This window comes from Empidonax traillii, unplaced genomic scaffold (assembly GCF_003031625.1).
Source record: "Empidonax traillii isolate 1590-97213 ecotype Southwest subspecies unplaced genomic scaffold, ASM303162v1 scaffold68:size1967880, whole genome shotgun sequence".
Classification (NCBI taxonomy): Eukaryota; Metazoa; Chordata; class Aves; order Passeriformes; family Tyrannidae; genus Empidonax; species Empidonax traillii.
In genome coordinates this window covers 926,445-940,730 of record NW_020955261.1, presented here as the reverse complement: position 1 = coordinate 940,730, position 14,286 = coordinate 926,445, and the positions used below count along the sequence as shown (strand labels likewise).

General features: G+C 38.9%; 1 protein-coding gene across 8 annotated transcripts in view; it reads right to left on the bottom strand.

The window, feature by feature from the left end:
• Window positions 1-14,286, bottom strand: part of FARP1 (FERM, ARH/RhoGEF and pleckstrin domain protein 1) — a 200,812-nt gene that overhangs the window by 37,800 nt on the left and 148,726 nt on the right. For 7 of the 8 annotated variants that reach the window (XM_027880338.1, XM_027880339.1, XM_027880337.1 and 4 more), the window contains exons 9-13: window positions 12,394-12,489; window positions 11,755-11,918; window positions 11,199-11,267; window positions 10,375-10,450; window positions 8,016-8,253 (exon numbers count right to left, since the gene is read on the bottom strand). In XM_027880338.1, coding sequence (XP_027736139.1) covers window positions 8,016-8,253; window positions 10,375-10,450; window positions 11,199-11,267; window positions 11,755-11,918; window positions 12,394-12,489 — 643 coding nt within the window. The remainder of the gene's footprint in view (window positions 1-8,015; window positions 8,254-10,374; window positions 10,451-11,198; window positions 11,268-11,754; window positions 11,919-12,393; window positions 12,490-14,286) is intronic. The other variant, XM_027880336.1, reaches the window with a different exon arrangement.

The following is a 14,286-nucleotide window of genomic DNA, read 5'->3' as shown; positions in this document are numbered from 1 at the left end:
TGCTCCAAACAATGCAAGGAACAGAAGATACACCATGCTTTGAGGATAGACAGAACATTGAAAAGGCTTTTTCTCTCAGAGAGGTACATGCTGACAAAACAGTGCATACAACGAAACAAAAAATGTTTCTCTTTAAACGGTATTAAACAAATGACAAAAATGAGAATGAAGTCCCCAGCATTGCCAATTTTAAATATTAATTTTGACTATTGAGATTTATTTAAAAAAATTTATGCATGTGCACACACAGAAATCAGGAAAGGGCTGGATAAGTGAAACACTGCCAAGCTTATGAACTTTTGTTAGTGAGTCCAGGTGAGCTTCTTAGCAGAAAAGGGAAAAAATAAGGATTCAGCCAATCAAATATTTTTAAGTGCCTCATGGAAAAACAACAGGCATGAGCTCTAGCATTCTCTGAAGTAAACAGTGAGAACTACCTCTGATCCTGCTGAAAACCATCAAAGGCAAAAACCTGTTTTCTTCTCAAAACAAGATTTGCAGCATTCTAATCTAATTTTAACAAGTTTGAAAGCTCTTGAGTCATAAAGCATTCATCTTCCTTCAACCTCCAGTGACAGCTGTATCATTACTGCCTTTAGAGTTGATTTTATCAGTAAGAACCATGAATTTTTGTGGTTCTCAGGGGCCAAAACTTTACCAAAAAAAAAATCTTCAACAAAAATGACACCTTAAAACTCTAACCATTCTAGACCAAAATATTTACCATCATGTCACGTACACTTATGATCCTAAGTCTTTACCCTCTTTACTGTAGTAACACCACCAGTATTTACACTCCTACTTGTGAAAAGGATGCCTGTGAATACACAACTCAGCCATGCACACAGGCTTTCCAGATCTCATAACATTTAAAAGTGCTCACTGCTTTTATAACAAACAACATAAACCAAGCTTATTCTCCATGCTCTTTACAGAACACAGAATTAGAAGACAAAATACTCTGAAAAACTGCTATTTGTCACCCAAAGTAGGCTTTTTATTTTTATTTATATGATGCCTTTGATTTTTAAATAGCAATTCTGTATTTTAAAATACCAGTGGCATCACACAGCCTAACCACAGGGAAAACCAGAGAAGATGCCTTTGCTCAGGATCCCCATGTTGCACAATTATTTTCCTTATAAATAAGTAAAAAAGATATGCACCCTTGTCTAGGCATATTTCAGCAACTATAGAAACTACTGAAACAGAAGAGGAAAAAGAATTTTCTAATGTCACTTTCCTAGGATTTAAATTTCCTTCTTTCCTAGAATTTGACAATACAAGCAAAATTTTTCCTAATGTAACTTGACTAAAACCAGAGTCTGCTTCTATCCACATTTGAGAAAAGTTACACATCAGTCTAAGCTTTGGGTCTTCGTGATGTTGACACTGTCCATCTGCCACATATCATCAGAAAACCCAAACCCATCACCTACAAGTAGGAGACACCAACAAGCAGCTGGGTTTCTGACAGAAAGACTGTTCTCCTACCGTTTGTGTCTGACAGCAGCTAAAAAAAGAAAGACCTATCTGTTAAAATTTGCTTCAGAAGATTCATGTATTTAGGTTTTCTCTCATTTCATATGGACAAGAGGATCCATCCCCTAAATGAAGAGAAAGAGATATGCCAAAATATATAGAAGTTCTCTTGGGAAACTACACTGTTGAGGGGGAGAGAAGCATTACTGGAAGACTAAAAGGGACTTTGGTTTCCTTCACTTTATTACATACTTGAACAGAGAATCTCTTTCCTTCCCATTCAACTGCTCTTCCCAGCTGGTAACAATGCTGCTGAATGAGGGGGATTCTCCAATGGTTCACATTCTTGTGCACAAGGCTAAGTGACACCTGACTCCCTCACACAAGCGGGGAAGTCAGGAAAAACTTGAATTGTTAATTTGTTTTTAATCATTAGAAGTTAAATTGCAGCGATTACAATTTCATTCTAAAGTCAATTCTGATGGCAGTCTAATGGCTCATTATAACAAATGAGATTCGTTAAACAAATTAGGTATTTGACAGAATTTATAGGTTGGATACCCATTTTTTTCTGCTAAAGAACTGTTCCAGAAATAGCCACAGTTCATGCTAATTGCATATAAATCTGAATTATGAGATCTGAATAACTGGTTTTCAATATTCAAAATCAGGTCTGCTTAATCAGCTCAACTGATCAACATAATTCTTGCTCTCTGAGCACTCTATAAACCTATTGGGTCTTTAAACTCTCAGAAAAAAAGTGGAAAGCACACTATGCCAAAGGGCATTGTAAATAAATAAGGCTGGATATTTTTTCTGTGCTTAAGATGCTTTCTATTCTCTCTTGCTTGTCTTCCTGACCCTGGAGCCCCCCAGAATAAACCTCTAGTGATTATGGAGATTCTTTATGCTTGTGTGTTTGTTGTGGGACAGAAGAAGACAAAACATTTCTTCTTACCAAAGAGGACCTATAAACAGCTTTCAGATCTGCCTCGCCCATTTTCCATTTGACTTCCTCTGGTCACCACCAAATACTTGCTTGTACAGATAGAGAGATCAGAAAGAAACTTCTGGCATGAATGCTACTGCTTCAGAATGAATAGAGCTGCTTCAATTAATAGGAGTTGCACCCCAAGCATTGGTGAAAACAGAAACCAGTTCCACAGATTTTCAGAGGTGAAAATACAGTTCCTGAAGCATCTGGTCTAATAATACTAGCCCCATTTAGTGAACTGATTCACAAACCATTGTTTTTTCACCCTTTGCTGGGTTCTAATGATTACGTTCAGCTCTGCCAGTGCTACTCTCTGGAGAAAATTCTGTCTAGTTTTGCATGTCCTTTAATCATGAACCAAACTAATAGATTGATATGATTTTTCAAACTGTCAACATGCAGTTCTTTTATCATGCTCGTCTTTCTCTATCTGATCTTAGTTCTGTGTAGCCTACACAGTGTAAATGCAATTACAGAAAACCTAAAAACATTCAGTTACATGTCGACATTTTTGCAACTACAGATATTTCTCTTCCACTTTTCATTTGATATAATTTGTATTTAGCACGCACTACAATGGTCAATGGGATGATGCCTGTTAGGAAGGCCTTTGACCTATGGGTGACTTGAGACAATGGCAGCACTAGGCATAAATCATCTTCAGAAAACATCCCCCTGCTGCCATGCACAAGAACATGTTTGCTAGTGGATATGGACTTAAACCAAAAACAGCGTAGTCTAGGCCATTCAAATATCAATTATTCAAAATTCTATACCTGCAATATCCTATGTAGTTCTTGGCTCCTACATCAACTTGCCACTTTCCATGTTTCCTTCATCTATTTATTCTAAAATTTTATATCCCAGATCACTGAGGGAAACTAGACTCTAGGAAAGGCTGACATCAAAGAAACCTTCCAGGAGAAGATCCCAAGAGGACATAGCAAGTTTGAGCAGCTGCTGAGTAGGAGGAAACTTAAAATTATCTGACATGACCTTTCTACTGTCATCATAGAGGATGACTGAATGTGGATAAGTAGTTGGAATAGCAAAGAATGAAAGACTTCCTTTAACCCAAAGATTACCTAGATCTGCACATTATTAGGGACAAACCCCTAACCGCTTTTGCAACTAGTCTCCATATTCATCCAGCTACATGGGCAGAGTGGATTTAGCAGCTCTGTGATAAAAGGCCTGGACAGCCCAACAAGAGGCTTCCTCCACATCCTCTGGGAAGACAGGAGATGGGTGAGTCAGGACTACTCAATTCAGAGTAGACGTGGCTGCTCGATCTTGCTGGGATTCAGCTGCCTCATTTGTAGCAGCTGCCTAAGGATATCTGGGCACTTGATCAGTGTGGGATTGAAAATTAATTACTGAGAGGAAAAGTACCATCAGCCACATTGCAAAATCTGTTGGAATTGATTGGAGAATCAAGTCTTCTGCTTTGCCTGTCACTACCTCTGTCAGACAGGTAAGCTTAGATCACTGCTGTTGACCAGTGTATGCAGATTAATCAATGCTTGCAATGACTAACTAGAACTGACAGGCTCCTCTTACCATGTGTACTTTGTGAGCAAGAACAAGAATTCCTCCATCTCATCTCATTGCAGTCCTGCCCCAAAGGTTTCTGTTCTCTTCTTTGAGGTCCTTCTGATTTGTCCCACAGAAAAAAAATTCCCAGGTGAATTTTAAGGAACCTGATTCTATGTGAAAATGTCAATTTTTATCTGCTTTCTCATTTAACCATTCTTGGCAAGGGCTCAGATGTGAACCACGTGTCTTGAGAAGGAATTTGGCCCACAGACTGTTTTTAATTAAATGCTTTACTGATATTAAATGGAGCTTCAGTGGCATTAGAATACTGCAGAAGTGATTAATCCTAAATGAAATTATTTCCTATGTAATTTACAAACATTATTTTTTCTGACTGGAAGAATTCCACATGTGTTAAAACAACAACTATTAAAACATTTAAAGATGAAAAAATGCCAGATGACATAAAATAGTCAGAGAAAAATCCTCATATTGCATTTTTGAGGATAATATTCAAATGGGAAAGGAAAAGTTGTTGAGAGACCTTATTAGCAACTAGCCTAAGTCCAGCTACCAGCAGATTTGTTCTTATAAAGTTATAAATTCAGTATCTTTGTAGGCATATGAAAGAAGAAATCAGACCTGGAAACAGTATCTGAAAGGATGCAAAACAGTAAACAACACTTATAAAATTTTATATTAATTTAAATCCAAAGAATACAAAATGTATTCACTTTTCTTAATTAGCAGAAGTGACTGCAAATTCTTGTGTTGTAAATCCATTACTTGAACTCTAATTTTACTGGCTAACAAAGCAATTAATTCATCTGTCTGGATTGCTATTACTTTACCTTATAATATAACTATTGGTACTTTTGCTGCACAGGCAGCAAAAAATAAATCAGAAGGAGACTCGTGCACCTACTTCCCCACGCTTACGCTATCTGCTGATGTGGCTTCAACTACTTATATTTCATCTTATACACTTACACATGAGAAGTTCAAGGCAATTATTTTACATCTATTCTAAACCCAAAACACAAATAACCCTCTTTTAGAATCATATATAAGCAAGCTTTTCCCTAATTATAAATCTTACTATTTCTAGACTCATGCTTTAAACTACAGGAATACACCGGAACATTCTGTATCACCAAAATATCAATGTCTAAAGAGATCCTTTAAATTATTCCTATTCAAAAATGAGGTATCTAAGGTCTAACAAAACCAACACACTAAGGGAGATGAGAGAGTTAAAACTTATATTTACACAAAGATATATTTTACTTGAAAAAAAAATAAAGTATATAACACATGCCTAATATTTTAAACATCCTTCATGCAGATTAAACTCTCTTAAAGTGTGCATAGACAAAGGAATTAGAAAAATTAAAAAGAATTCTGATTTTCTTATATTTGTAAAAACAATCTTGAAAATTTTATATTGTCTAGATTTCCAGAGTCCTATAACTTGTTCATCAGTACTTATGTAAATGGATTCATCATTGCTGCGTGTATGTACTGCATGACACAGGTCAGGGAAGTGACCTGCAGTTCAGCCAGTGCTGGTGTTCATCACCTAAAAATTCTCAGATTTAGTTCCATTCTTCCACAAGAAAAATGTATAAAAGTTAAAATTAAGGCCAGTCATAGAGAGCACATCTTGTCTCCCAGATCTAGTACCTGTAGGACACTTTCCATACAGGAGACTTTTCATCTGTTTTTTCTCAATTAACTTGAAGAAACTAAAACCAGATTTTATTAGGATATAGCCTTAATTCTCAATACTTTTAGCCCGTGAAAAGGCAGTACACACAGAATTAGTCTCTTTGTCCTTCTGCACATGTGAAAATCTTGCTACTCTATGTATAGCACAGAAGAGAATCAGCCCAGACCACAGTTAATCCCATAATTCTCTGTGTCAGAGGATGAAAAATTTATGAGGTGGCACTACTAAAAAGATCGGCTACAACATACTAATTGGATCCTGCACAGATAAAGATTTTTCATGATCAAAGCAAAAAATAAAATTAAACAGCCACCATCTCCAAACCACCCACCAAAAATAATCCACAACAGAACTTTGATGTCTCTATAATAATTCCACTGGAAGAATAAGGGAAAAAAGTCTCCTGCAATTAATCTTTATACCACACTGATAAAGGATAGAAAGGATTGCCTTGGAAGTAATACTCATACCACTCTTTATTAGAGCTATTTCAATCCAAGCTTTTTTCACTTGAATTATATCTTTCATCTTGTTCTGTTTCTTGCCCAAGGAAGAGTTAGTTTGCAGTTTCAAAATCTCCAATACCAAATCAGCCTGTTGAACCCACTGAAGAAAAAGCCAATACTATCGTTTTTTCTATATACATGCCTAATTTGCATCCTCAGTTCAGATTATTAAATGAATTATGAAGATGAGTAGACCAAACACATTCTTGCTTTGAAAAGATTTTCCAGCATATTTCAAGATTTCAACAAGTCTTGGTCTTGAATATCAAGCTGCCTGCATTTGGCCACAAGTTTATTTTTTTTTTTAGTCCTAACTCTGTTGAGGCACTCATAAGTTGCTCTCCTTATATAGGAGAGAAAAAAGATTGTAAGAGACATACAAAAGAGCAAACTGTACCTACCTAATTTAATTTTTGTTTGTTTTGTCAAAATAACTAGTCAAGTGTCAAAGAAGCTACAACATATACCTAAAATACAACTTCATACAAAGAATAGGTGAGTGTACAAAGTTTTACGAAGGTACCTAAATCAGTAATAATTTTTCTCTCCTCCTGCCTTTCAGAGGAGACGTTTACTGTTAAGTGTCACTGAGACTTATTATTGCGTTCTAGCATCCTTTCCCTCTGGCTGGTCTGTACAATGATAATGTCTGAAATAGCCCATGTGCTGAAAGTATTACCAGCCGCTCATCACGAGCCCTAGAAGATGCAACCACTCTTATGAGCAATCACAGTATCCCCTGGTCCCTAGCAGCTGAAGACCTGCACACCATCTTCATCACTGAGGCCAACAGACACATCCTCCTCTACCTCCTCATCAAGCTGAAGGCTTCCAAAGGAGTACTTATTTCTAGGCATAGGAGAGGAACTCAGCACAACAGGATTTCCAAACACCAGGGGGTGAGTGAAGGGGTTGATGATTTCTGAGTCAGAATCACTAGATTCTGTCCCACTGCTGGTGGAGCCCTCCATCATCTGGATTGCAGCCATGTGATCCATCACGCCACTGGCACGTAGTGACTGCATGACTGGGCTCTGCTTTGACTGTATCCCAGCTGGCATACCATTGGGCATCATTTTGCCTTCTGGAGAAGACATCTTAGCCACTCCACCTCCTTTACAATACCTCTCTGATCTGTAGTCTGGACCAGGGGTTGAGGATATCTGACTTAGGATAAATGGATCTGTAACCGATTTATTGCAGAGATTTTGGGTTTTCTGTGCACGAGACCGTTGAGAACCTGGTGAATATCTGCAATACCCATGGCAGTTACTGGTATGGTTATCTTCCTCGCCAGTCCTTACCCTGCACTCATGCCCATTTTCTGAGACATAACCCTGAGACCCAGTTCTACTCAGGTTCATGTTAGGGCTTGACCCTTTGCTACTGGGAGGCAACGGAGTGGCCAGCGGACTACGGCTCCCTGGCCCTCTGAACATTTCATCAACCAGAGAACTATGCCTTGGCATCCTGGGGCTTCCCCCAGTGTAGAAGGAGAGATCAGCTGTGTTATCATCAAGGTACTCTTCAGAGGGATACTGGGAAGACTTTAGAGAAGCTGAGGAATCCCTATATCTAGTTCTATTGCGATTTTCATCTCTGTAGTGAATATAGGCACCACTGGTCAAATCACCCTCATAATTGTCATTTGTTTGGGAATATGACCGGGTTATTTGTCCTCTGAGGAGATCATACTCGCTATCTACATCACTGCAGTCAATGAAAGGAATGGAGGTGCTGCTGCCATGAGCAGCCCTGGAAGCTGGACCTGTGCTTGGTTGCTGTGATTGAGGTCTGTTCGGCTGCATCCTGTCCTTAGAAGGTTCCTCCTCTTCCTCCACTGTTGACACCACTGCTCCATCCATCTTTCTGCCTTCCTTTGGACTCTTCTTCAAGGAAGGGCTCTTGTGCTGTCCAGTGTCTTCTGTTGAGGCTTTCAGCTCCTTTCCTTGCCGACTGCTCTGCACTGCTACAGCATCACCGTCGTCTCCATAGGCTCTAGCGCTCTGGAAAGATAACAGAGGGAAGGAAAGGGGGAGACAAAAGGAGAGGGAGGTGAGGGAGGGGAGAGGTGTGGGAGGGATGGGAGCCAGAAGGAAAAGGCTACATGTAATTACGCAACAGAATTTTGCACTGCATCTGCAGCAACATAAGAGTCTCTCGAAAACAGAAGACGTAACCCAAGATTCAAAATTAATTAGAATTTTTTAAAAAGAGGTTTCTGATCTTGGAGAACAGAAAAAATGCATAAACTAAGCAAGGGAAGAGAAGGCAGAAACAATGCAGTGATAATGTAAAAAGGGGTATTTGAGGTGTTTCAATGCCCTAAGGCAGCCATCAACACACTAAGAACATCAACCTGTTCACACTACTCTGAGAAGTTCGAGGGAAAGATAAAAACATAAGAAAAATTCAGCACAGCCCACTTAGATACACTAGAAAAGTGCTTTTGAGCACTCCACATTGACTCCCTGGAGAATATCTGCCACTTGTTCATAGGCTGGCTTTTCTGCACACAAAAGTATATTGCACCTGCCCAGCAGCCATGGTCCATCTACCTGAGCTTGTCTTAGCAATATTAAAATGCTCCAAGATATTTGATATGGGCTTCATTTATAACAGAATTCTCAGAAGTTCCTAGATTTGAAGAAAGGAGAGAGCCCATGAATATCAAAAGGAAGCAATGAATGGAAGGTGAAGGTTCATGTAGCATTCTTAATTACATTAACCTAGTAGCTTGCTCCTGCTGTTTAAGCACTACCTAACATAAGGTTATGTGATCAAAGGTTCACCTCCATAAACACAGATGAGCACAGAGAAACACTGGCAGGTAGAGGAAAAGCAACAACCTGGCCAGGAAAATGGAGCTTCCTGACCTGGCTCCTCTGAGGGCTGCCCCAGTAGAGCCATCAGCCCACAGGTTTGGTGTCTTTGGCATGCCAGCAACTAGAGAGACTGGAGCATGTACATATTGGCTGGGTGGGGAGGTCATTGTGTAGTTGCCAGCAAACATTAAACTGGACTAGTTGGTGAGTGAATAAGAGAGCTGGGAGCCAAGTACTGGAACAGCCATAAGTCAGGCCAGATACTGGAAAGACTATAAGGCCTGAGGGCCAGCTACTGGTAGTACTCCAAATCTATACCAGATATTGGAGAGACATCTTTGTACGTGAGTGTCTCTCAGCATGAGTTAATAACCAGGAACCAGAGGATCCAAGTTACTGGGCAGACTAAGATGAATTACCAGTATGTGTGTGCGTACGTGTGTGTCAGTAGATCTGAGTACCAGGAACTCGAGTGGGGCTGTAAGCCTTCCCTGCTCATATGTGCAGGTACCAGCCACTGGGAGACCTGGAGATTCAGGGGCTTCTGGATAGACTAAGACCAGTGTCAGGAGGGATCCATAGCACATATAAGCCAAAGGGTGGAACAGGGTGAGGCCACTAACACTGTTTGTGCTTGTGGGAGAGCTGTTTTCTGTTTGTGTTTCCATGTGTGGATATCTGTACATATAATGTATGTGTACATTCATGCAGGTGCCTGTAGTGGTTACGCGCTCAGCCTTACTCCCAGCTGGATCTGGGAATACGCAGCTGCTGCAGTCCCACCACTACTGGGCTTTTGGATTTGCAGACTCCTGACACATAACAGCTATTAATACAGGATAAATACATAAGGTATTTACCAGAGATAATGGCTTCGAAATCCAGAGCTGTAATTTTTTTCTGAGGAAACAGTTGTTCTCCTCCCTTGTTAATACAACCTAACACCTTGAAATGGGCAACCAAGACCTCCCAGTGAAGGGAAATAATTACCCTTTGCCCAGATGCAATAGCCAGCTACAACCTAGGACTCCAGCAGTAACACTGTGGATTGTAATTTTTTCAAGTGGTCATTATTACAGCTCAGACAAGTTTACTGCTTATATTTGTCTGGTTGTCTACAAGGGATGCTGTTTTGCTCTGCAGAACCCAAAGCTTATGACACCCAGGGTTCCTCAGCTCCCAGTTAAAGAGTAAGTGAGTAGAAAACTATGTTCCTAGGGTTTTGAAATAGTAATCAGTGGAGGGTAATCTAACACGAAATGTTTAAAAGGAATGATCCAGGGTTTTAACAACATCACTAATTTCTTTTGGCACCTCTGTATGCTGTTCTGAAGGCTGTGCAGTCAGACTCCTGATGGAATGAATCTTGCTGTGTTTCCTGGAGATAAAAGGAAAATCACATAAGAAGCTATTTCAGGGTTTTTTTCTTCAAAGACGAATCAAGAGACATGCCTCTTTTAAAACAAAACCTTTGAATAACAGCTTTCATAGAAGTTTGCTCCAAGTCAGATTAACTTTACTCCTTTCTGCAAAATTTAAATGAGCTATGTCTTGCAAACCTACTATTGTGAGAAAAGGGAGAGGCACTGAAGCAAAAATGGTCTTTCATGTAAACATGAATCATAAGCAATGAACTGTTGTCATGGTCTTCGTGGCATTTTGGCCATTACTTTCAGTTTACCATAAGAAGATGAGTTAAGACAGAACTGGCTCTAGCAAGTTGGAAGAGTTTCAGTTTCCTGAGACCTCTTTCCCTTGAGGTTGCCTATACTTTTCCTGCTACTTTCAGTTTTACTCTGAGTTGAATATGGCCATTCACATAAATTAACCACATCCCACCAAAGAGGGTGAAAATCAAATTGGGAGAAAGTTACCTGTGACAATAGGACACTCATTGCTGAAAAACAGATTGAAAACTATTGATTTTAGGTGAACTATGAGTTATGAAACTTCTGCCAAAACATTCAGAACCATGGGGATATTATGCATGTGATAAACTATCAAACCAGTAAAGAAGAAATTTTTTAGTTGGTGGACTGGTGCCAAGATCTCAAAATATAACTATCTGGAAATCATGACTTTTCTTAGATCAAAACGTATGGGGAAAGTTAATTTATTTCTCTCACCTTTCAAACTGCACTTTTTTGTGCCCTCCTTCCTTAACATAGTCAAGAACTTGCTTCTGAGTCCGACCACTGGAAGAAAACCATAGTTAAAATATTTAATACCAGCTGGTATTAAATATGTCCTGCATGTGAAGTCACAGAAACCAGAAAAATATTTGTCACGATCAGCAGAAACTCGTGTCAAGATCATAAGGAAAGGGACCTGGTCAGACACACACATATTTTTACCATTTTGCATGTTACTTGCCTCTTTTTTTTTTTTGCTATGGAGCTACTTTTTGATGGCATTTCAGAACTTAAATTCAGCTGTGTGCCTTCTATAAGGTACTACATTACTGGGAAGTCACCACAATGGAAAGGGAAGCAGGGGTTAAGTTTTCCTCTCATGAAGAAAAAATATTCTTGAATCCTTTTCAGTCAAATACTAGCCATATCTGGTATCAGTAAACCCTGGAACCCCTGAAATGCATTTCAACTCAGCTGCTAGTATAAAACATCTTTTGTGCAGAGATTTAGCAAGAGGAAGCAAATGTGGAAAGAAGAATGCAGGTCTTACCTGAATCTAAATGAAGAACCTCTAGAAAAAAGAACAGGTTTAGGCTTTGGTTTAGGTTCCTCAAAAAGCCTGAAAAAGGCATGGTGCTCCACACAGATCTTCCAGAAAGACTTGCAAAAATCTCGACTGGCCATAAGGAATTCCAGGGTGTCCTGGAATGAACTCTGAAAATTGGGATAGCATTTGCAATGTAAGCAGGCAAGCAACATACATAGCAAAATGCATTGACAAATCAGGTGCTGTGTTGCCAAAAAAAAAAAAAAAATCTGCCTATCATATCAAAGCTATTGCTCAAACTTTCTTTCATTGACAAATATGACACAGATAAATCAATGGTTTGAACATTAAATAGAAGAAGTTCTATAACTTAAGAATTGATAATACAGTACCAGAGTCTCACCCCGAAGATGACGCTGGGACATTCTACTACGACTGATTCAGTTTACATTTCCCTTGCTAGGACTGCTCACCTGATATGCCAGGTTGATGTGCACAATACCAACAGTGAGCATAAGCAATTAATTAAAAAATAATTAAAAACATATATTCATGAACATGATAAAATCTATGTGTGATCTGTGAGCAGAAATTTAACAAATAACTTTGTATCATCTTCATCAATTCTTGATAAGGACTTACATTCACATCAGGCCGTAGTTTGATAAGAAAACGTTTCCTCTTGAAGCTCAGCTTTCGAACCTTAGCCCAGTTGAAGGCATTGATCTTGGTGTGACCCTACAGGGAAAAAAGCCAGCAGAGTTCAATCATTCCAGATCTGAATGAAGAAATCTAAGACAGTAAAGAAAGCTTGTCATGAAATAATCATCTATTCACTTTACTTGAAATGATGATATTTCTTATCATTCATCCTCTGATAATGCAAAACATAAGCATCTGGTGCCACATCTGAAGGCAGGCACTTATGGTTAAACTCTTGCATATAGGACTAGGTGTATTGAGTTATTGTGAAAATATCCAACCCAGTATCACTGCACAAGACAGGGTGGACTGGTGTTTGCCCAGATGATGCTATCTTGTGCCACCACGCAGATTCAGATTTTCAGTGCACTAAGTCACCTTCCCAAGGTGCCTCACTCTTTTTCCACCAGCTACAGAGAATCTAGGGAATCCAGGCACATATGACTTCACTTTGATGAGGTGATTTCCTCCCTCTTTGTGTGTCTACAGGGAAAAATAAATATCCCTTTAAATATTACTCAACAGTGGAAACAAGCAACTGCAAGTTTTGCACTGGAAGTACAAAATACTGCAAGTATTTTGACCTTTCATAGGGAGCACCAGAAGCAAAAGCAATCTAAACAAATTACTTGTGTCTGAAGAGTCACAAAATGCTTTTCTGAAAAAAGCAACCACTACCATAAGCAAACAGCAAGAGAGAAATTATCTTCATAGTACTCCAACTCCCAGCCACTGCATCATTAACCCCTACCCTCCAGAATTTTCATTCTTAATCTATGTTAGCAGGTAGTCGAGGTATTATTTCTAAATATTCATTACACCAGTTTGTTCAGTTAAAAGTTCAATGCAAAAATACCTACAGCACAGTACAGAAGTTTCAGAGAGCTACTACAGGATTGCTGAATGCAGAAACCCACGCTGATACAGGTGCCATCACCAGACGGCTGTAGGAGTAATGACAGTGTAATGATCTCTGCTAAGTCAACCAGCTGTCTAAGAATCACATAATTAATCTCCTTAGAATAATCAGCAGCACTGACACTGATTTCTAAATAAATGGCAGGCTTTAAAATAAGTCTGACTACAGCTTATGCCATTTGTGAGTGAAGCTTTATTTTCATTGAGGTCATTCTAATGAGATCCTCATATTTCAATTTCTATCAGTTATATCCAAAATAAAAAGATGAACTTAGGGCTCTTGACCTATGAAGTGGTTGAAGGAAACCCTAAGCCTGCTGACAGAAGCCAATTGCTGGGCAGCCTCCAGAAGGACAGAGCCTGACTTCCTTTTCAGCATTCAGTCAAGGAGCTTGATGTAGTAAAATTTCAAAGATTTTCAGAAACTATAAAAACAAAACAAATCAAAATTGTTTTGAAAGTCACAAACACATTAGGTCAAGAATAGATGACTGCCTTTTAGAGCTTGACAAATCAGGCTTTGGGCCTTCAACCTGCAGCTACAGAAGGATCCCAGTTGTCTGCTGGGACTCAGTGAAGTCCAAGATGCTCTGAGTGGACACATACTTTCACCTTGTAAAACAATCTTAATTTATATTGCTTGGCAATTAATGAGTTCACCTGATGAAAATACAGTGGGGGAGCGAGGGGGACCTGAACATACAATTACTTATGTTAATTTTTAACAACATTGTGTTCTTAATGCCTGAAGATTTTTAGTCATCATACTCATGTTTCAACCTATGCTTCAGTTTTGGGGTTTTACTAGCAACCCATTTAGTTATCATATTAATTTATTTATTTTGGTGCTCTTTTTTTTTTTTTTTTTTTTTTTTTTTTTTTTTTTTTTTTTTTTTTTTTTTTTTATTTTTTTTA